This window comes from Bombina bombina, chromosome 8, assembly GCF_027579735.1.
Source record: "Bombina bombina isolate aBomBom1 chromosome 8, aBomBom1.pri, whole genome shotgun sequence".
In the NCBI taxonomy this organism is placed as follows: Eukaryota; Metazoa; Chordata; class Amphibia; order Anura; family Bombinatoridae; genus Bombina; species Bombina bombina.
Window position 1 is genome coordinate 342,838,896 of NC_069506.1, and position 24,173 is coordinate 342,863,068.

The following is a 24,173-nucleotide window of genomic DNA, read 5'->3' on the forward strand; positions in this document are numbered from 1 at the left end:
TGTGCTTGCATTGTGCCACACTTACAGTATATAACCAGCGCACATTTACGTGCACTGGTATTACTGAGTGGAGCACAAATATCATGCTTGCGTAAGGAAATATTGCGCTACACTCATAATCTTGCCCTATGTGTTTCATGCCTCTTTAATTCTTAAAACATCATACCTGCCAGAGATGGATATAATGCATTGTTATGCAAAGAGTTAGAGTCATCAATGGCAGATGGTGGGTTAAATTGATCTTTTATAGGACGGGTGAGGAAACAATTGACTATTTCTAATTGTGAATCTAAAGGACAATTACCATAATATGTAAAGAAACAAAAGTGATATTGTACACAACATACCTGGATATGTGAAGGGCCATGGTCCATCAATAAACCCCACGTATGCAGAAAGAGATATGATCAGGATCCCATGAACTAAGGTAACTAATCTGCAGTTCCACTCGTAAGGTTTGCTATTATTGATCTGGCACAGCAAGACGTAGAGTGTAATCCAGGCTGCAAAACTGCAAGATACCAGCACGAGAGAACAGGTGGACATAGCTCTGCAATATAAAATAGTGAAATGAGAGGTCCAGTTGTTCATTCACATTTGCTAATTGTTCTGCATGTCTGATATATTTATAGTATAATCAGCGAGCTTGTGAATGTCTTACAAAATCCTGCAAGTGACTGACAAATGTGGTGCTTTATATGTATTTTTCAAGCCTGCTATATTATTACTTACAGTGAGGCCTATTTATCATATGTCTGTCGGACCTGATCCGACAGTGCGGATCAGGCCCGACAGACATCGCTGAATGCGGAGAGCAATACGCTCGCCATATTCAGCATTGCACCAGCAGCTCACAAGAGCTGCTGGTGCAACGCCGCCCCCTGCAGACTCGCGGCCAATCGGCCGCCAGCATGGAGGTGTCAATCAACCTGATCGTACTCGATCGGATTGAATTCCAGCGATTCCTGTCTGCCTCATCAGAGCAGGCGGACAGGGTTATGGAGCAGCGATCTTTAGACCGCTGCTTCATAACTGGTGTTTCTGGAGAGCCTGCAGGTTGGCCAGAAACACGGGACGTCAAGCTCCATACGGAGCTTGATAGATAGACCCCAGTATCTCAAAAAAGTGAGAACACCCCTCACATTTTGTAAATATTTATTATATCTTTTCATGTGACAACACTGAAGAAATGACACTTTGCTACAATGTAAAGTAGTGAGTGTACAGCCTGTATAACAGTGTAAATTTGCTGTCCCCTCAAAATAACTCAACACACAGCCATTAATGTCTAAACCGTTAGCAACAAAAGTGAGTACACCCCTAAGTGGAAATGTCCAAATTGGGCCCAAAGTGTCAATATTTTGTGTGGCCACCATTATTTTCCAGCACTGCCTTAACCCTCTTGGGCATGGAGTTTACCAGAGATTCACAGGTTGCTACTGGAGTCTGCTTCCACTCCTCCATGACAACATCACGGAGCTGGTGGATGTTAGAAACCTTGCGCTCCCCCACCTTTTGTTTGATGATGCCCCACAGATGCTCAATAGGGTTTAGGTCTGGAGACATGCTTGGCCAGTCCATCACCTTTAAGCTCAGCTTCTTTAGCAAGGCAGTGGTCGTCTTGGAGGTGTGTTTGGGGTCATTATCATGCTGGAATACTGCCCTGCGGCCTAGTCTCTGAAGGGAGGGGATCATGCTCTGCTTTAGTATGTCACAGTACATGTTGGCATTCATGGTTCCCTCAATGAACTGTAGCTCCCCAGTGCCGGCAGCACTCATACAGGCCCAGACCATGACACTCTTACCACCATGATTGACTAGGCAAGACACACTTGTCTTTGTACTCCTCACCTGGTTGCTTCCACACACACTTGACACCATCTGAACCAAATAAGTTTATCTTCCAGTAATCCATGTCCTTAGTCTGCTTTTCTTCAGCAAACTGTTTGCAGGGATTTCTTGAGCATCATCTTTAGAAGGGGCTTCCTTCTGGGACGACAGCCATGCAGACCAATTTGATACAGTGTGCGGCGTATGGTCTGAGCACTGACAGACTGACCCCCCACCCATTAAATCTCTGCAGTCATGCTGACAGCACTCATACGTCTATTTCCCAAAGACAACCTCTGGATATGACACTGAGCATGTGCACTTAACTTCTTTAGTCGACCATGGCGAGGCCTGTTCTGAGTGGAACCTGTCCTGTGAAACAGCTGTATGTTCTTGCCCACTGTGCTGCAGCTCAGTTTCAGGGTCTTGGCAATCTTCTTATAGCCTTGGCCATCTTTATGTAGAGCAACAATTCTTTTTATCAGATGCTCAGAGAGTTCTATGCCATGAGGTGCCATGTTGAGCTTACAGTGACCAGTATGAGAGAGTGTGAGAGCGATAACACCAAATTTAACACACCTGCTCCCCATTCACACCTGAGACCTTATAACACTAATGAGTCACATGACACCGGGGAGGGAAAATGGCTAATTGGGCCCAATTTGGACATTTTCACTTAAGGGTGTACTTACTTTTGTTGTCAACGGTTTAGACATTAATGGCTGTGTGTTGAGTTATTTTGAGAGGACAGCAAATTTACACTGTTATACAGGCTGTACACTCACTACTTTACATTGTAGCAAAGTGTAATTTATTCAGTGTTGTCACATGAAAAGATATAATAAATATTTACACTGTTATACAGGCTGTACACTCACTACTTTACATTGTAGCAAAGTGTCATTTCTTCAGTGTTGTCACATGAAAAGATATAATAAAATATTTACACTGTTATACAGGCTGTACACTCACTACTTTACATTGTAGTGTCATTTCTTCAGTGTTGTCACATGAAAAGAAATAATAAATATTTACACTGTTATACAGGCTGTACACTCACTACTTTACATTGTAGCAAAGTGTCATTTCTTCAGTGTTGTCACATGAAAAGATATAATAAATATTTACACTGTTATATAGGCTGTACACTCACTACTTTACATTGTAACAAAGTGTCATTTCTTCAGTGTTGTCACATGAAAAGATATAATAAATATTTACACTGTTATACAGGCTGTACACTCACTACTTTACATTGTAGCAACGTGTCATTTCTTCAGTGTTGTCACATGAGAAGATATAATAAAATATTTACACTGTTATACAGGATGTACACTCACTACTTTACATTGTAACAAAGTGTCATTTCTTCAGTGTTGTCCCATGAAAAGATATAATAAATATTTACACTGTTATACAGGCTGTACACTCACTACTTTACATTGTAGCAAAGTGTCATCTCTTCAGTGTTGTCCCATGAAAAGATATAATAAATATTTACACTGTTATACAGGCTGTACACTCACTACTTTACATTGTAACAAAGTGTCATTTCTTCAGTGTTGTCACATGAAAAGATATAATAAAATATTTACACTGTTATACAGGCTGTACACTCACTACTTTACATTGTAACAAAGTGTCATTTCTTCAGTGTTGTCACATGAGAAGATATAATAAAATATTTACACTGTTATACAGGATGTACACTCACTACTTTACATTGTAACAAAGTGTCATTTCTTCAGTGTTGTCAAATGAAAAGATATAATAAAATATTTACACTGTTATACAGGCTGTACACTCACTACTTTACATTGTAACAAAGTGTCATTTCTTCAGTGTTGTCAAATGAAAAGATATAATAAAATATTTACACTGTTATACAGGCTGTACACTCACTACTTTACATTGTAGTGTCATTTCTTCAGTGTTGTCACATGAAAAGATATAATAAAATATTTACACTGTTATACAGGCTGTATACTCACTACTTTACATTGTAGTAAAGTGTCATTTCTTCAGTGTTGTCACATGAAAAGATATAATAAATATTTACACTGTTATACAGGCTGTACACTCACTACTTTACATTGTAGCAAAGTGTCATTTCTTCAGTGTTGTCACATGAAAAGATATAATACATATTTACACTGTTATACAGGCTGTATACTCACTACTTTACATTGTAGCAAAGTGTCATTTCTTCAGTGTTGTCACATGAAAAGATATAATAAAATATTTACACTGTTATACAGGCTGTACACTCACTACTTTACATTGTAGCAAAGTGTCATTTCTTCAGTGTTGTCACATGAAAAGATATAATAAAATATTTACACTGTTATACAGGCTGTACACTCACTACTTTACATTGTAGCAAAGTGTCATTTCTTCAGTGTTGTCACATGAAAAGATATAATAAAATATTTACACTGTTATACAGGCTGTACACTCACTACTTTACATTGTAGTAAAGTGTCATTTCTTCAGTGTTGTCACATGAAAAGATATAATAAAATATTTACACTGTTATACAGGCTGTACACTCACTACTTTACATTGTAGTAAAGTGTCATTTCTTCAGTGTTGTCACATGAAAAGATATAATAAAATATTTACACTGTTATACAGACTGTACACTCACTACTTTACATTGCAGTAAAGTGTCATTTCTTCAGTGTTGTCACATGAAAAGATATAATAAATATTTACACTGTTATACAGACTGTACACTCACTACTTTACATTGCAGTAAAGTGTCATTTCTTCAGTGTTGTCACATGAAAAGATATAATAAATATTTACAGTTATACAGGCTGTACACTCACTACTTTACATTGTAGTAAAGTGTCATTTCTTCAGTGTTGTCACATGAAAAGATATAATAAATATTTACACTGTTATACAGGCTGTACACTCACTACTTTACATTGTAACAAATTGTCATTTCTTCAGTGTTGTCACATGAAAAGATATAATAAAATATTTACACTGTTATACAGGCTGTACACTCACTACTTTACATTGTAGCAAAGTGTCATTTCTTCAGTGTTGTCACATGAAAAGATATAATAAATATTTACACTGTTATACAGGCTGTACACTCACTACTTTACATTGTAGCAAAGTGTCATTTCTTCAGTGTTGTCAAATGAAAAGATATAATAAAATATTTACACTGTTATACAGGCTGTACACTCACTACTTTACATTGTAGCAAAGTGTCATTTCTTCAGTGTTGTCACATGAAAAGATATAAATAAAATATTTACACAAATGTGAGGGGTGTACTTGCTTTTGTGAGATACTGTACATGTTATTTATACTGAGATTTGAGCAATATGTGCAGTTTATGAACCCTCATTTATTGCAAATCAGTTTTGTTTCATTATTATTGTTATATTATTATTTCTTTCCTGCTTTTTTTTACTTTCACATTCTGTATAATAGCACAAGAATGTGATTGGGGACAAGGTTTTAATATAAAGACACTACATGCCCCCAAGTGAATGCATATACTCTGTGCCCCTTTACCTAACACATGCCCCCTGTGCCCCTTCACTTAAATACACACACTATTTACATCACTCACATACATGAATACAACCTGATTGTTCTCTCCACTGATTCCTATTGCCGGAAGTCTTTCTTCCCTAGCACAGATTGGCTCTCTCTGCTGCCCATCACAATACTTCACTCAGTCCCTATCACATGCAAGAATGGCTTTGCTGCTATTAGTGGATTAGAAAATGGAACCATCAGTGTCACCTCCCTGTTACTATATAAAGAACTGGAAAAGTATTGTTGTCTATATATAACCTCTTCTTTTATGTTTTTTCTTGAGCAGTATAAAAGAGCTCAGATCACAAGAGTTGTTTTTTTTTTTACCTTATGAAGCGAAAATCTGAGTGTAGAAATGAAGCACAGATAATGGGAAAAGTATCACATCAGCTAAGCACATGGCCGCAGATAAAAGAAAGCTATTGGACTACACTGGGGTTGCAGCAAGGTAAGAGTTAACCCTCCTGCATTTGGCTAATCAATGGGCTGGGGGGAGGACAGTTAAAGTAGGAAAAGCCAGGGATAGGATGATAGACTAGGAGGGGGAGGTGTGCAATGGCAGACAGGGGGGCTAGCAAACACTAACCTTTTCTTTTGTTCAGGCATGCAGCTGATTTCTACTGGAAATGCCTCAGGCCTTCTAACAGGACTAAGCAGCCAGCTATCTGCTACAGCAGCAGACACAGAAATGGATCATCTGCATGCACAAAGGCAGTCAGGAAGGGCTACCCTGTAGGCTTGAGGTCACATGCCACTGTAGGACAGATGATGGCAATGCTTATCTGCTGCTTGAGACTGATGAGGCTGGTAAGTCGGGTTAATCAGGCCACAGGTCTCCTCTCTGTATCACCCACGTCCAATCTGGCTGCTGCTCTCATGGTTGCACACTGGCTGTACACATTTCCCCCTTCCCAACAGACAATAAGGATTTTTCAACAGTGCAGTGGAACAGCAACCCACATGGCATGGCTTCTGTTTATCACTTATGGTTCTTACAGCACTAGCCAGCAGCAATGGCATTAGTACTGAGCATACCAGCAAGCAGGTCCCTGCTGCTGGGGGCAATAGGGAGGGGCTAGTGAAGTTCTTAGCACCAGCCTGAGAATACATGGTCAAAGAGATATGGGTTCAGCCAACAACCAATAAGAGACACAGGCCTCTAGTTATCAATGTGTCTACTTCCATGCCTTCGATGCCCCGAATATGCCCACCTAAGCTCGCCTCTCACCTCCCTGCCGCGGACCTGAATACGCTCGCCAAAGTTATTAAAAAAGCTGTCCAAAAGCCGCGCACCAAGTACGGGGCGATGAGCAGCGGACTGTGATAGTTATCACACATCGATCTCGCTGCTCTTCGGCTTTTCTACAGCTTTATTAATACCCCTGTCACTAAGCACTCACACTATACTATACTGTTCTACCCCCTATACCGGCGCCCCCGGAGCCCCCCGCAACTAAATAAAGTTATTACCCCCTAAACCGCCGCTCCTAGACCCTGCCGCAACTATAATAAATGTGTTAACTCCTAAACCGCCGCTCCCGCCACCTACATTATACCTATTAACCCCTATCCTGCCCCCCCTATATCGCCGCCACCTATAATAAATTTATTAACCCCTATCCTGCCGATCCCGTACTCCGCCGCAACTAAATAAATTGTTTAACCACTAAACAGCCGCTCCCGGAACCCGCCTCCACCTATAATAAATTTATTAACCCCTATCCTGCCCCCCTATACCGCTGCCACCTATAATAAAATTATTAACCCCTAAACCTAAGTCTAACACTAACACCCCCCTAACTTAAATAATAATTAAATAAATCTAAATAAATATTACTCTTATTAAATTAGTTATTCCTATTTAAAACTAAATACTTACCTATAAAATAAACCCTAACGCCTAGATTTAGAGTTTTGAGGCCAAAGGGGTGCGTTAGCTACGCGTGCTTTTTTCTGGCCGCACCTTTTAAATACCGCTGGTATTTAGAGTTCACAGAATGGCTGGGTTTTCAGTGCGTTGGGCTCCAAAAAGGGAGCGTAGAGCATAATTTAACGCCACTGCAACTCTCGATACCAGCGGTGCTTACGGACGCGGCCAGCTTCAAAAACGTGCTCATGCACGATTGCCCCATAGAAAACAATGGGGCTGTTTGAGCTGAAAAAAAACCTAACACCTGCAAAAAAGCCGCGTTCAGCTCCTAACGCAGCCCCATTGTTTTCTATGGGGAAACACTTCCTACGTCTGCACCTAACACCCTAACATGAACCCCGAGTCTAAACACCCCTAACCTTACACTTATTAACCTCTAATCTGCCGCCCCCGCTATCGCTGACACTTGCATATTTTTTTAACCCTAATCTGCCGCTCCGTAAACCGCCGCTGCTTACATTATCCCTATGTACCCCTAACCTGCTGCCCCTAACACCACCGACCCCTATATTATATTAATTAACCCCTAATCTGCCCCCCACAATGTCGCCACCACCTGCCTACACTTATTAACCCCTAATCTGCCGACCGGACCGTGCCGCTATTATAATAAAGTTATTAACCCCTAATCAGCCTCACTCCCGCCTCAATAACCCTATAATAAATAGTATTAACCCCTAATCTGCCCTCCCTAACATCGCCGACACCTAACTTCAAGTATTAACCCCTAATCTGCCGACTGGAGCTCACCGCTATTCTAATAAATGTATTAACCCCTAAAGCTAATTCTAACCCTAACCCTAACACCCCCCTGTTAAATATAATTTTTATCTATAAATTAACTATTATTAAATAACTTATTCCTATTTAAAGCTAAATACTTACCTGTAAAATAAACCCTAATATAGCTACAATATAAATTATAATTATATTGTAGCTATTTTAGGATTAATATTTATTTTACAGGCAACTTTGTAATTATATTAACCAGGTACAATAGCTATTAAATAGTTAATAACTATTTAATAGTTACCTAGTTAAAATAATTACAAAATTACCTGTAAAATAAATCCTAACCTAAGTTACAATTAAACCTAACACTACACTATCAATAAATTATTTAAATACAATACCTACAAATAACTACAATTAAATAAACTAACTAAAGTACAAAAAATAAAAAAGAACTAAGTTACAAAAAATAAAAAAATATTTACAAACATTAGAAAAATATTACAACAATTTTAAACTAATTACACCTACTCTAAGCCCCCTAATAAAATAACAAAGCCCCCCAAAATAAAAAAATGCCCCACCCAATTCTAAATTAAAAAAGTTCAAAGCTCTTTTACCTTACCAGCCCTGAACAGGGCCCTTTGCGGGGCATGCCCCAAAGAATTCAGCTCTTTTGCCTGTAAAAAAAACACATACAATACCCCCCCAACATTACAACCCACCACCCACATACCCCTAATCTAACCCAAACCCCCTTAAATAAACCTAACACTAAGCCCCTGAAGATCTTCCTACCTTATCTTCACCATACCAGGTTCACCGATCCGTCCTTGGAAGTCTTGATCCAAGCCTCGGAAGTGTTGATCCAAGCCCAAGCGGGGGGCTGAAGAGTGACGTCCATCCTCGGGCTGAAGTCTGGATCCAAGCGGCGGCTGAAGAACTCCATCATCGGGCTGAAGTCGGAAGTCCATCATCGGGATGAAGTCTTCTATCAAGCCGCATCTTCAATCTTCTTTCTTCTGGAGCGGAGCGGAGCCATCTTCTTTCCAACCGACGCGGATCCAACCTCTTCAACCGACGCCTACTCGCCGAATGACGGTTCCTTTAAATGACGTCATCCAAGATGGCATCCCTCGAATTCCGATTGGCTGATAGGATTCTATCAGCCAATCGGAAATTAAGGTAGGAAAATTCTGATTGGCTGATGGAATCAGCCAATCAGAATCAAGTTCAATCCGATTGGCTGATCCAATCAGCCAATCAGATTGAGCTCGCATTCTATTGGCTGATCGGAACAGCCAATAGAATGCGAGCTCAATCTGATTGGCTGATTGGATCAGCCAATCGGATTGAACTTGATTCTGATTGGCTGATTCCATCAGCCAATCAGAATTTTCCTACCTTAATTCCGATTGGCTGATAGAATCCTATCAGCCAATTGGAATTCGAGGGACGCCATCTTGGATGACGTCATTTAAAGGAACCGTCATTCGGCGAGTAGGCGTCGGTTGAAGAGGTTGGATCCGCGTCGGTTGGAAAGAAGATGGCTCCGCTCTGCTCCGCTCCAGAAGAAAGAAGATTGAAGATGCGGCTTGATAGAAGACTTCATCCCGATGATGGACTTCCGACTTCAGCCCGATGATGGAGTTCTTCAGCCGCCGCTTGGATCCAGACTTCAGCCCGAGGATGGACGTCACTCTTCAGCCCCCCGCTTGGGCTTGGATCAACACTTCCGAGGCTTGGATCAAGACTTCCGAGGACGGATCGGTGAACCTGGTATGGTGAAGATAAGGTAGGAAGATCTTCAGGGGCTTAGTGTTAGGTTTATTTAAGGGGGGTTTGGGTTAGATTAGGGGTATGTGGGTGGTGGGTTGTAATGTTGGGGGGGGGGTTTGTATGTTTTTTTTTACAGGCAAAAGAGCTGAATTCTTTGGGGCATGCCCCGCAAAGGGCCCTGTTCAGGGCTGGTAAGGTAAAAGAGCTTTGAACTTTTGTAATTTAGAATAGGGTAGGGCATTTTTTTATTTTGAGGGTCTTTGTTATTTTATTAGGGGGCTTAGAGTAGGTGTAATTAGTTTAAAATTGTAATTTTTTTCTAATGTTTGTAAATATTTTTTTTATTTTTTGTAATTTAGTTCTTTTTTATTTTTTGTACTTTAGTTAGTTTATTTAATTGTATTTATTTGTAGGAATTGTATTTAATTTATTTATTGATAGTGTAGTGTTAGGTTTAATTGAAGATAATTGTAGGTAGTTTATTTAATTTATTTATTGATAGTGTAGTGTTAGGTTTAATTGTAACTTAGGTTAGGATTTATTTTACAGGTAATTTTGTAATTATTTTAACTATTTTAGCTATTAAATAGTTCTTAACTATTTAATAGCTATTGTACCTGGTTAAAATAAATATAAAGTTACCTGTAAAATAAATATAAATCCTAAAATAGCTATAATATAATTATAATTTATATTGTAGCTATATTAGGGTTTATTTTACAGGTAAGTATTTAGCTTTAAATAGGAATAATTTATTTAATAAGAGTTAATTTATTTTGTTAGATTTAAATTATATTTAATTTAGGGGGGTGTTAGGGTTAGACTTAGCTTTAGGGGTTAATCCATTTATTACAGTAGCGGCGAGATTCGGTCGGCAGATTAGGGGTTAATAATTGAAGTTAGGTGTCGGCGATGTTAGGGAGGGCAGATTAGGGGTTAATACTATTTATTATAGGGTTATTGAGGCGGGAGTGAGGCGGATTAGGGGTTAATAACTTTATTATAGTAGCGGTGCGGTCCGCTTGGCAGATTAGGGGTTAATAAGTGTAGGCAGGTGGAGGCGACGTTGAGGGGGGCAGATTAGGGGTTAATAAATATAATATAGGGGTCTGCGGTGTTAGGGGCAGCAGATTAGGGGTACATAAGGATAACGTAGGTGGCGGCGCTTTGCGGTCGGCAGATTAGGGGTTAATTATTGTAGGTAGCTGGCGGCGACGTTGTGGGGGGCAGGTTAGGGGTTAATAAATATAATATAGGGGTCGGCGGTGTTAGGGGCAGCAGATTAGGGGTACATAAGTATAACGTAGGTGGCGGTCGGCAGATTAGGGGTTAAAAAAAATTAATCGAGTGGCGGCGATGTGGGGGAACCTTGGTTTAGGGGTGTATAGGTAGTTTATGGGTGTTAGTGTACTTTAAAGCACAGTAGTTAAGAGCTTTATAAACCGGCGTTAGCCCAGAAAGCTCTTAACTACTGACTTTTTTCTGCGGCTGGAGTTTTGTCGTCAGATTTCTAACGCTCACTTCAGCCACGACTCTAAATACCGGCGTTAGAAAGATCCCATTGAAAAGATAGGATACGCAAATGACGTAAGGGGATCTGCGGTATGGAAAAGTCGCGGCTGGAAAGTGAGCGTTAGACCCTTTCCTGACTGACTCCAAATACCGGCGGTAGCCCAAAACCAGCGTTAGGAGCCTCTAACGCTGGTTTTCACGGCTACCGCCCAACTCTAAATCTAGGCCTAAGATAGCTACAATATTACTAATAATTATATTGTAGCTATTTTAGGATTTATTTTTATTTTACAGGCAAATTGAAATTTATTTTAACTAGGCACAATAGCTATTAAATAGTTATTAACTATTTAATAGCTACCTAGTTAAAATAAAGTCAAATTTACCTGTAAAATAAAAACTAACCTAAGTTACAATTACACCTAACACTACACTATACTTTAATAAATTATTCCTATTTAAAACTAAATACTTACCTATAAAATAAACCCTAAGATAGCTACAATTTAATTAATAATTACATTGTAGCTATTTTAGGATTTATATTTATTTTACAGGTAACTTTGTATTTATTTTAACTAGGTAGAATAGTTATTAAATAGTTATTAACTATTTAATAATTACCTAGCTAAAAGAAATACAAAATTACCTGTAAAATAAATCCTAACCTAAGTTACAATTAAACCTAATACTACACTATCATTAAATAAATTAAATTAATTAACTACAAATACCTACAATTAAATACAATTAAATAAACTAACTAAAGTACAAAAAATAAAAAAAACGAAGTTACAAAAAATAAAAAAATATTACAAGATTGTTAAGCTAATTACACCTAATCTAAGCCCCCTAATAAAATAACAAAGCCCCCCAAAATAAAAAAATGCCCTACCCTATTCTAAATTACAAAAGTTACATTACAAGTTGGTTAGCTAGAGAAACTAACCGCAAAAAGATACTTTATAAGCACTCGAAAGACCCCCAATTTTATGGAGTTGGAAAAAGAATCACACAAATTAAAACATAAATCTTTATTAGAAATATTTAAAATCTGGGTTAGTTAAAACTAAAATGCCAGGCAGTACAACGTCTGCAAAAGTTAACACCAAGCACTTAAAACACTTTTTTTGCCTAACATGTAATCTTCAACTAAGGATACCATTTAGTTAAAATTGATTTAGTTGGTAGCCAAATCATAGTAACAACATTATAGTTAACTAACTATTACCAATCAATCAAGGTGATTATACCAATATTAACCCTACGTGACATAAATAAATATACACTGGTATGATATGTATTGTTTAATACATTATTTCACCTAAACTACTTATTGCAGTATAGTTACCTAGACAGTTTAATACAGGCAGTATAACTGTCACTATTTAGTATCAATTACTCTAGGTACTATCCTAAGTATAGCTAGTTTTTCTATGCGTTTACTAGTAGTTGTTGGCTACCGTAATAATCTTTTATTCAACCCCTTATACAGGGACAGTTGATATTACTCTCATAACTAAGAATTCCTATCAGGGCGAATTGTGTAAACCCATTACTTTAGTATTCTATCTACCTATCAGAGGGGATTCTCTCCCATAATTGTCATAGGCTAATGTGTGCTTTACAACCACTATGATGTTAACTCCATAATAATGTTAATTATGGTCAACACTATATATTTATCAATTTAGGTGGAATATTTTTTATATATAACTGCTCCATTACACTATTTTACCTATGCGTTTAACATAGATATCACTATCACAAAGTTATTTGATTTACAAATTTCCCCTGTGATATAGGAGTGAGTTATAGTTGTTATTGTAAAGATCATATAACACCATATCACTATACTCTTTGACCCTATTTTATACTGTCTAGATACATTTAACCCAAGCCAGTGTCTTCCTAATCTGCCATTAGACAGCACTATAATAAGAGCTTCTAGTGTATAATATCCAGTCCTTGTACTGGGAACCCCAGACCAGCATTTTAGTTTTAAATATTTCTAATAAAGATTTATGTTTTAATTTGTGTGATTCTTTTTCCAACTCCATAAAATTGGGGGTCTTTCGAGTGCTTATAAACTATCTTTTTGCGGTTAGTTTCTCTAGCTAACCAACTTGTAATGTAACTTTGTTGATACATAGCACCTAACCACACATAATTGTATGATACTAGGGCCAGTGACCTTATTACAGAACGGTAAAAGTCCCGACATAATATTTAGCAGTGGTGCCATCAATTCAATCCAAAATTACAAAAGTTAACAGCTTTACTACCTAACCAGCGGGGCATGCCCCAAAGTAATCAGCTCTTTTTGTACAAAAAAATACAACCCCCCCCAACATTAAAACCTGGAAAAGTGCAGAGCGTACCTGGTAGTCATTTGATAACTTCCAAAAGTAGTCAGATTGTGCCGAACTTGCGTTCGGAACATCTGGAGTGACGTAAGAATCGATCTGTGTCGGACTGAGTCCGGCGGATCAAAGCTTACATCACTATATTCTACTTTTGCCGGGCAGCAGGGCTTGATAACTTAGGCGAATCAGCCTCACCACAAATACGCTGCAGAATTCCAGCGTATTTGAGGTTGACGGCTTGATAACTAGTGGCCACAGTATCTGCAAGGACACGCAATGCCTCAGAAGCCTCAAAGTGCCATTGCTCCCTCTTCTAGTGACAGTGACCCAGCCCCAGGGCTCATTTCTCAACACCATCCATTTTAACATCACTTCCAACCCATCTACAGACCTCTGCAACTTTACCTACCATGTGCCAACTAATTTGTGCACTGTGTTGGCTTATGCCTACCTTGCCTTTCATCATCCCAACTCACTCCATGGTTTACTAACCACACACAGTGCCAATACACATACCTACCATGGCATAATATTTCTCAATGCAATTTCCCTTGGTACCTCCTGCCTCCACAGTAATGCCTATCTCACACTCAATGACCACAACCAGAATATGCAAACACAATGGTAACTTAAGACCTTCAATAACATCCTACAAAGTTATCCTTTGCCTATCACTTCCCAAAAAACACACGTATAAAAGAAAGGGCACCAAATTAGATGCATGGTATTAGACCAGGAGGAAAACCCTTCATCAGATGTTCCCACAGGTACACAAAGCAGCAAGCAGGTGAGTGATAAGGCCACGAGTCACAGGAAGGGCAGAGGAGAGGCAGTGCAAGTCTTTAGCAAGAGGGTGCCTATCCACAAGAGGGTGCCTATCCACAAGAGGGTGCAAACCACAAGAGGGTGCCTATTCACAAGAGGGTGCCAAACCACAAGAGGGTGCCAAACCACAAGAAGGTGCCTATCCACAAGAGGGTGCAAACCACAAGAGGGTGCCAAACCACAAGAGGGTGCCTATCCACAAGAAGGTGCCTATCCACAAGAGGGTGCCAAACCACAAGAGGGTGCCAAACCACAAGAGGGTGCCAAACCACAAGAAGGTGCCTATCCACAAGAGGGTGCCAAACCACAAAAGGGTGCCAAACCACAAGAAGGTGCCTATCCACAAGAGGGTGCAAACCACAAGAGGGTGCCAAACCACAAGAGGGTGCCTATCCACAAGAGGGTGCCAAACCACAAGAGGGTCCAAACCACAAGAAGGTGCCTATCCACAAGAGGGTGCCAAACCACAAGAGGGTGCCTATCCACAAGAGGGTGCCTATCCACAAGAGGGTGCCAAACCAAACAGCTGCAGTAGTGATGAGTCAGATTCCAAAGCAGAATTCTGTACAACACACATGGATACGATGGATGACCCAGATAGTTGGAATACTGATTCAGGAGAGGATATCAGATCAGAGACAAACATAAAGGGAAAAAAATAAATTAGTCAAAAAACTCAATTGATTAACCAAAAATACATATAAGAAAGCACAGCAAAATAAGGAAGGGACAAAACCCTTTAAATATATCAAAAGAGCAGGGCCAGAATGCAAACTAGCCAAAACGATATTGAGTCAGTATTTACGCTATTTCTACTCTGAAACCAGGAAAATCCACTTTTTCTACTGATGGTAATCAGGTTTTGGGGCTTGCTCTGAGGTTCAATAGACAGCAGGATATAGCCAAAATATTAGATGCAATAGCTGGATCAGGAACTTAACCTTGCTTGAACTAAATTGTCAAACAAACTTTTGGTTTTCTGGTCAGATAGTGCCAGGATAGTGTACTTGATTAACAACATAACCTCCAAATTCCCCCCCCCCCCACATACTGACACAATTCAGTTGTTAGACATAAGGTACTTAAGCACATGACACACAATATCAACCCCAGACAAGCCTGGATGCAAAGTCCATAGGGAAAGTTACGTGTGAGGCATTTATCGTAGGCGTTTACTTGTCTGTTTTTTTGCTCGTATTAAAAATTGAAAGTAAACTTGATCGCTTGAGAGCAATTAAGGTTAACTGTTTCATGAAACAAAAAACTATCACAAAACACATAAAAAATACATTTCAAAGTAAAGTTACAATTATAATAACACTATCTAATAAATATACATTACACAGTACAGTAACACTTATAATAAAACCATCTAATGAATATACATTACACAGTACAGTTACACACATAATAACACCATCTAATAAATATACATTACACAGTACAGTTACACTCATAATAACACCATCTAATAAATATACATTACACAGTACAGTTACACTCATAATAAAACCATCTAATAAATATACATTACACAGTACAGTTACACTCATAATAAAACCATCTAATAAATATATATTACATAGTACAGTTACACACATAATAACACAATCTAATAAATACACATTACACAGTACAGTTACACTCATATTAACACCATCTAATAAATATACATTACACAGTACAGTTACACTCATAATAAAACCATCTAATAAATATATATTACATAGTACAGTTACACACATAATAACACAATCTAATAAATACACATTACACAGTACAGTTACACTCATATTAACACCATCTAATAAATATACATTACATAGTACAGTTACACTCATAATAACACTATCTAATAAATATACATTACACAGTACAGTAACACTCTTAATAACACTATCTAATAATATACATTACACAGTACAGTTACACACATAATAACACTATCTAATAAATATACATTATACAGTACAGTTACACACATAATAAAACCATATAATAAATATACATTACACAGTACAGTTACATACATAATAACACTGTCTAAAATATATACATTACATAGTACATTTACACTCATATTAACACTGTCTAATAAATATACATTACATAGTACAGTTACACACATAACACTATCTAATAAATATACATTACACAGTACAGTTACACTCATATTAACACTGTCTAATAAATATACATTACATAGTACAGTTACACACATAATAACACTGTCTAATAAATATACATTACACAGTACAGTTACACACATAATAACACTATCTAATAAATATACATTACATAGTACAGTTACACACATAATAGCACCATCTAATAAATATACATTACACACTACAGTTACACTCATAATAACACTGTCTAATAAATATACATTACACAGTACAGTTACACTCATAATAACACTGTCTAATAAATATACATTACACAGTACAGTTACACACATAATAACACTATCTAATAATATACATTACACAGTACAGTTACACTCATAATAACACTATCTAATAAATATACATTACACAGTACAGTTACACACATAATAACACTATCTAATAATATACATTACACAGTACAGTTACACTCATAATAACACTATCTAATAAATATACATTTGTTAAGTGATTCTTTTTGTCAGGATATGATGTTATCATATATATCACTTTTCAGCAAGGAAATGACTGACACATTACACAGGTTTTTCACAATCTTATAATAACAATGATGGTTTATTCTGCAACATAATCATGGAAACAAAATACCACAAACCACTATTCATACTTATAACACTCTATGCAATTGCAATGCTTATATAAACAATTCTAGATACAACTATCTATACAGTTTTCAGTTACATTTAGTTGCCTGCGCAACGACTGATAACAATCTTATGTTGTATTACCACTAAAACAAGTCTAGCTAGTTTTAAACAAACAAATTACTACATCACCGTGATCTCTGTTTGCATCATCCTATCCTGCCGCTTCTGGGGCGCAATGGGAGGGGACATCTGGGCAATCTTTGGACCAGGAGAAAAACAGGCGATCAGTGGGAAACAACACCGAGGATGCGTCCATCCATGGGTCCCAAAAAATACACTCAAATACACACACCACAAATACTCAGACTGGCTCAGACATCAGACATCAGACATGACAATCAATACACAATCAGACAACTCACTGATCAGATTGCCTAGATGTACCCCTCTTTATACTGTTCACTTGTGTAACAGTTTTGGCGCAACTCCACAGATCCTGAGACCGCACCCTCTGAGATTGGCCCTGGCCCAAGACATCTGGCCAGTCTGTCTTTAGCCTCAACCAAGCTTATCAGGGCATACTCAGGTACTATCTCTGACGTATTCCTAAACTGCAATGCCGTCATCTTTAGTTTCAAACAAACATGTTTTTCTGCCTGTTATGTGGTCTTATGCAGTTACTTTTGTCAACTCTCAATAATGGTTTTAACAATCTTTCTATAGATATAATTAATAGCTAAACATCAATAATGGCTTTATTACTTAGCCTATTGCAATTAATATTACTTAGCCTATTGCACTTAATAATAATTAACAATATTACCATGGCATTTGCCCCTATACCAATGTGTTCCTTAATGTCAGTAAGTGACCCCTGCCAAGGTTACACCCTTGTTCTGTCTGGGTTTTGACTTCTTATCATCAGCATCCATCGGTTGCTTACCACTTGTAGCATGACTTAGCAAAATTCAGTGTCATCTACTTGAAGTTAATTAATGTCTTTTACTCTGTTAAAGGCACACTCTCTTAAAGGCAAAGTCACCCAAGTTAGTGCAATGCTTTCACTCTCTTAAAGGCAAAGTCACACCAGTTAGTGCAAGTGTCTTATGCTCACACTCTCTTAAAGGCAACACAAGTTTAAGCAAGTGTCATATGAGCAATTACTGCACCCACTTTCCTTACATTCCACCCCTTGGTCATGTGACACCTTGCTTGTTTCTAAACACATACCTTAATAATTAAAACACTCAAGTAATATTGTCTTTTGGTTTAAAACACATCCTACCTAATGTATTACAGAAACATCCAAACATTTTTACTATAATGAATATCCCACACAAGCAAGCCAGACTTATTAATAGCCATTTAACTATAGTTTTGCCTAAGCTTCCAAGCCATCCCCCCAGTCCAAAAGTCCAGTCAAAGTCTTTAAGCCATTTGCTAAATGAATCATCATGTACCTCACGTATGTGCTTTTGCACTTCTTCTAGTCTGTGTAGGTCATGTTTGATTTTACCTGTATTGTCTTCTATGTACACACAGCATTGCTGGTGGATTCTCCGGCAAACTCCTCCTTCTGCAGCTAGGAGATAGTCTAGAGCCATTCTATTCTGCAATGCCACCATCCTAATTTGTTCCTGTTCTAATGCTAAGAGCTCTATTGCATCTCTAGTTACATTAAAAGCTTCATCCACTAAATCAGCTAGCGTGTTTAATCTAGTGAGGGCTGTAGCAGCCCCATAATGAGGGACAAATGTTGCAAGCAGGCGCATACCTTCACTAATTTTAACTCCATTGTGTATTTTGTCCAGGTCAAGGTATCTTCGTGTTCTATGCAATATAGGTGGTGGAAGCGTGGTGGTTATGTTAAAAGCAGGGAATATATATCCTAAAAAGCATGGGCCATAATGGGTGCAAGGTATTACCTTTACTGCCCACCTCCCACACAACCAATAATATCCCACTGGCAGTTTAACAAAAGGAGGACATATCCTATTCAATCGCTTCCTCCCATCCTTAGTCCGTGTGTTACCTGCTAGTGTTTCCCTATTAAGCTGGTACCAGTCTTTAATAAGGTCTCTGGGCTCACCAAACTTAGTCTTCCATTTCTCATGGGCATAAGTCAAATATGAGAAGTCATAGAATTTCAGTTTAATGTTGAATACCCCTGTCCTATTTTTAACTAGCCGTCCTATGTTATACATTAACATCATCATGTCAGGTAGCTGGGTTAGGTTATTAGTACTATATATCTCCCCATCTAGATTTTGAAACATAATAGCACCTGTAGTCACATTGTTAGCTAGATGCAACTTATCCAGCAAGTCATCCCTACCTGGTGTGTTAAGACCTGTAAAATTCCACACAGTCTTATTCCCAATCATATCGGCAAGCATACTCATGGTTAAAGATACACCTAGATAAGGGTAACCCCTAGTCTGCCCGTGAGGCACAAACCCACATACCCAACATGGTCCCTGAACATTTGTCACATTAAACACATCTTTGGCAGTTTTTACAAAGGTATTATCAAGTTCCCATGAGGAGGCATGCAGGGAGCCTAAATGGCGCCGTGCATGGTCCCTCTTTCCCTTGTGTCGGTTGTTTAATAATTTCCCATCCATTACAGGTCTCCTGATATACATTAAAAGAGGTTCAGATGACTCCTTTCCTGTATATTTACACACATATGTCAGACCCTCTGGTTCCCCATCAGTGTATGATATGTTTAACATTACAGCACGAACCTGTGTATCAGTGGATGTTTTACAACCTAAAATGCGTTCCTGAATCCCCACTGTTAGTTTTGGGGAAGTGGAAGGCGTACTGGGATTTTCACAAATCAACCCAACCCCTTCTTGCAATTCAAATATTAAGTTCTCATCCGGTAAAACAATTGTCCAGCTCTCATCCTTCTTAGAGTCCTTGCAGTCTTCCCTGGTCACTGCAGTAGAACAAAAATCTTTAGTTACACAATGTACAGTGGAGGAAGGGATGTCACAGGTAATTGTCTCTTCTTCTGATAGTTCAAATACCACCCTTTCCCGCTTGGTAAGGAACATCCAACTTCCATTTTTGGTCAAACAGGTTACGTCGTCATCAAAGGTAAATGGGATGGAGCAGGATGCCCATGTTGTGCAATACGGAACGGTCATGCTTCCCTCATAGAAGGTGTGATAGCTGGCACCGGACACCTCACGTTTCATCCTCTGGCTCATCAGTGCTTGGCTTACGCATGCGGCCAAAAGGAGTCCCAACAGAGCACCGGTTACAATAGCAGCCATGCCAACAAGAATCTAGGAAGGAAACATACTTCAAATTAATTCCGTAAATAGCACTTGCCCGCAGGCACATGCAGCCAATCATTGCTCCCTTGCTTTACCACAATTACCACATTGTCATCTCCCTTAGCTATCACCTCTGCAGGCACGGGGGGGCCCTTTTCTTGTTTCAACCAGACCTTAGCCCCTATGCCCACCCTTCCCCTGGTTTCTGCAGTTTCCTGTTCCGCTATCTCACTGTTGCAGGTAGGAGTAACTATAAGCTTTGCCACTACTTCTAATGCTGACATGTCTCCCTGTTCCTTTCCTCTATTGAGGAGGGTGAGCTTCACTTCCTCAGTTCTTCCAGGGTCTAGCGTTTTCTCCACTATGCTAATACCTCTGACTATGAGAGAGGGCATTGGAACTATGAAACCCACATGCTTGTCAGGTATTTGGACCCCTATCCCTGTTGATATGGTTTGGGAGCTCTCAGGGGATATTGTTACCTGGCCCTGGATGGTCAAGTATATCCCGCCACTAGGAGGGAGCAATTTATCTGGCGCTAAACCCCCAGGGCTAGTTTCCCAACACGTTACCACAGCATGTTGATCTCGACACTCGGTGTACTCCTGTCTGCTTATCATCCTAGACAGTGGGGTCTCACTATCTGTAATAGGACGGTTATTTAAAACATTAATTGCTTCCTCAAGATGGTCCCTCCACTTCTGCAAGGTACCATCCCCTAGCTTCTTTAACTGCTGCTTTAGCAAACCATTAATTCGCTCAATTAATCCTGCTGCTTGGGGATAATAGGGTATATGGTATATCCATTGTATGTACCTTTCTGCACTATATCCCTGTACCATGTGTCCTGTAAAATGAGTACCATTGTCACTCTGTATCTGCAATGGAGTGCCATAGAATTTTGTGATTAATTCTAGGGTCTTAATGGTGTTTATCTGAGTTGCTTGCTTACATGGGTGGGCTATGAGGTAGCCTGAGTACGTGTCCACAGCCGTGCACACGTACTGGCAGCCCTTGCTGGAGGGAAGAGGTCCTATGAAATCTATCTGCCAGATCTGGCCCGGCAGCTTGCCTCTTTTGATATGCCCTTGCACCATGCCAGGAATCTGTCGCTTCCTGACATGCTGACATACAGGACAATTTGCTATCTCTGTTTTTATTACTTCCATAGATAGCTTGATCCCCCTTTGCAATGCCCACCTATGAGTCGCTCTCTCTCCAAGGTGTCCACTTTTCTGGTGGGCCCACTGGGCCACACCCTTATTGTCAGCCTCCTCATCCACATCCTCACTTTCCACAGTGGAGACTTTGGCTGCCTCATCTGCAATGGAATTGAATAGCCGTTCTAGTGAATCCTGATTTGTATGGGCATCTACATGGTAAATAGTCACTGTCTTTTCCCTAACCAATCTGCTGAGTTCCTGCCATATCTGCTTCCCCCACACCTCCTTTGAGTATATCTGGTAGTCTTTCCGTTCCCAGGTGGGGAGCCAGGTGGCTAGCCCATTTGCCACTGACCATGAGTCGGTGTATACGTGGCATTCGCCCTGTTCACAGGCTATAGCCTGATGGACAGCAACTAACTCGGCATATTGGCTACTTTCATTTTTCCCTGTAGACACCAGCATCTGTTTGGTCACAGGATTGTAGGCTACTGCTTTCCAACTCCTCTGTGAACCCACATATTTTGCTGATCCGTCAGTGAACCAAGCATGGGCTTGCTGTTCTTCTGACAGTTGATCATATGGCACACCCCATTTTACTAGAGACTCCTCTGTTAGTGTCTCCTGAATGGGGGCTGTCCCCTGGAGGGGTTGCTCAGCAACCTTTTCATGCAGTGCGGCAACCCCTTTGGGACCTGTCTTTGCCCTGTTCTGTATATACCATTTCCATTTTATGATGCTTGATTCCTGAGCATGTCCAATCTTATGGGTCTTAGGACTGCCCATTACCCAGTTCATTATGGGGATCTCAGGCCTCAAGAATACATCATGCCCTAACGTTAGCTCCTCTGTTTCCACTAAAGCCCAGTAGCAAGCACATAACTGGCGCTCAAAGGGCGTGTATCGGTCACCTGCCTCAGGCAATTTCCTAGTCCAGAAACCAAGGGGGACTTTCCCTCTCCCTTGTTTCTGCCAAAGGCTCCAATTGGCATGTTCTTTGTGGACAGACACATTTAAATCTATTGGCCCTTCCTTCACTGGCCACAGATCCATCGCCATTTGGATAGCCTGTTTTGCAGTTTCAAAAGCCAACTCCTCATTAGACCCCCACTCAAAGCTATACTTTTTCCTGGTAACCTTGTAGATGGGGGCTAGTATTTGGCTCAGGTGGGGTATATGCTGCCGCCAAAAGCCAAATAACCCAATGAAGCGCTGGGCTTCCTTTTTGGTTTTAGGGGATGTAAATTCCACTATTTTCTGCTTGGCTTTAGGGGTTATTTCCCTACGGCCATTTGTCCACTGTATACCCAGGAATCGTACTGAGGTTCCTGGCCCTTGTATTTTGTCAGGGTTGATTTCCCACCCCTTCTTCTTTAAGTGGGTTATCACCTGTTCTAACACTTGTTGCACTACCTGCTCATCAGGTCCCTGTATCATTATATCATCTATATAATGGGTGACCTGCACGTTGGGGGGCAGAGTAACTTCCTCCATGTGTTCTGCCACAATCCTGTGGCAGATCGTGGGGCTATGGACATAGCCCATTGGGAGGCGCGTGAACGTGAATTGCCGTCCCTGCCAGGTGTATGCGAATTGCTCTTGGCACTGCTCCTCTATAGGTATTGTATAGAAGGCATTTGCCAGGTCAATGACCGCATACATATTTCCAGGGTGACGCTGTATATTTTCTATCAGCGTAACCATATCTGGTACTGCTGCCGTTAATGGGGGAGTATTACTATTTAACTCCCTATAATCCACAGTCATACGCCAGGTCCCATCACTTTTCTTGACCGGCCAAACAGGATTATTCCAAGATGTGGTGATAGGTCTCACCACCCCTGCAGCTATTAGATCCTTGATAGTGTCACCTATCTCTTTATGCCCTCCCGGTATTCGGTATTGTCGAATGTATACCCTCTTCAAGGCCACTGGGACCTGTATGGGGGGCATCAACAATTTTCCTACAGTAACGGTTTTGATGGACACATAAGGCCTTACCCCAAAGCTGTACATTCCATCCTCTAACCGCAATGTTTCTCCCTTTAGCACATCAATGCCAATTATGTACTCTGGGATGGGTACGATTAAAACAGAACATCGCCGTTTAGGAAGATGCCCTATCTTTAAATCTACCCATGCTTTTGTTGCCTCTATAGTTTTCCCTCCCAGCCCGGTAATTATTGTCTTTTCCCCCTTGAATGCCCGCGGATTTCCCTGTATCAGTGTGGCCTCCGCTCCCGTATCAATCAAAGCCCGCTCACATTGTACATTATTTTTGCTCCAGTGGATCTCTAGTTCCACATGGGGGCGATGATCAAAATAGGCGGCCCTGATACTGGGAGTTTGACCTGATTCCTATGGGTTCTGGAAGAATTCTTCCAGATCACCCACAGATAGCACATCCAA

General features: G+C 39.8%; 2 protein-coding genes across 6 annotated transcripts in view; both read right to left on the reverse strand.

Moving 5' to 3' along the window:
• The window catches only part of TLCD5 (TLC domain containing 5), a 35,348-nt gene extending 17,709 nt beyond the window's left edge, over positions 1 to 17,639 (reverse strand). Inside the window, exons 1-2 of one of the 5 annotated variants that reach the window (XM_053691586.1) lie at positions 17,504 to 17,639; positions 348 to 550 (exon numbers count right to left, since the gene is read on the reverse strand). In XM_053691586.1, coding sequence (XP_053547561.1) covers positions 348 to 546 — 199 coding nt within the window. In that variant the 5' untranslated portion in view covers positions 547 to 550; positions 17,504 to 17,639. Of the gene's footprint in view, positions 1 to 347; positions 1,206 to 5,429; positions 5,715 to 5,980; positions 7,790 to 17,503 lie in introns of those variants that run through there. The other 4 variants (XM_053691585.1, XM_053691587.1, XM_053691588.1 and 1 more) reach the window with 4 other exon arrangements.
• A 2,771-nt stretch (positions 17,640 to 20,410) lies between these two features.
• On the reverse strand, positions 20,411 to 23,793 carry LOC128639051 (uncharacterized). The gene has a single exon (XM_053691192.1). It carries the CDS (start codon positions 23,778 to 23,780, stop codon positions 20,634 to 20,636), a length of 3,147 nt encoding a protein of 1,048 aa, XP_053547167.1. The 5' UTR covers positions 23,781 to 23,793; the 3' UTR covers positions 20,411 to 20,633.
• Positions 23,794 to 24,173: the final 380 nt, after the last annotated feature.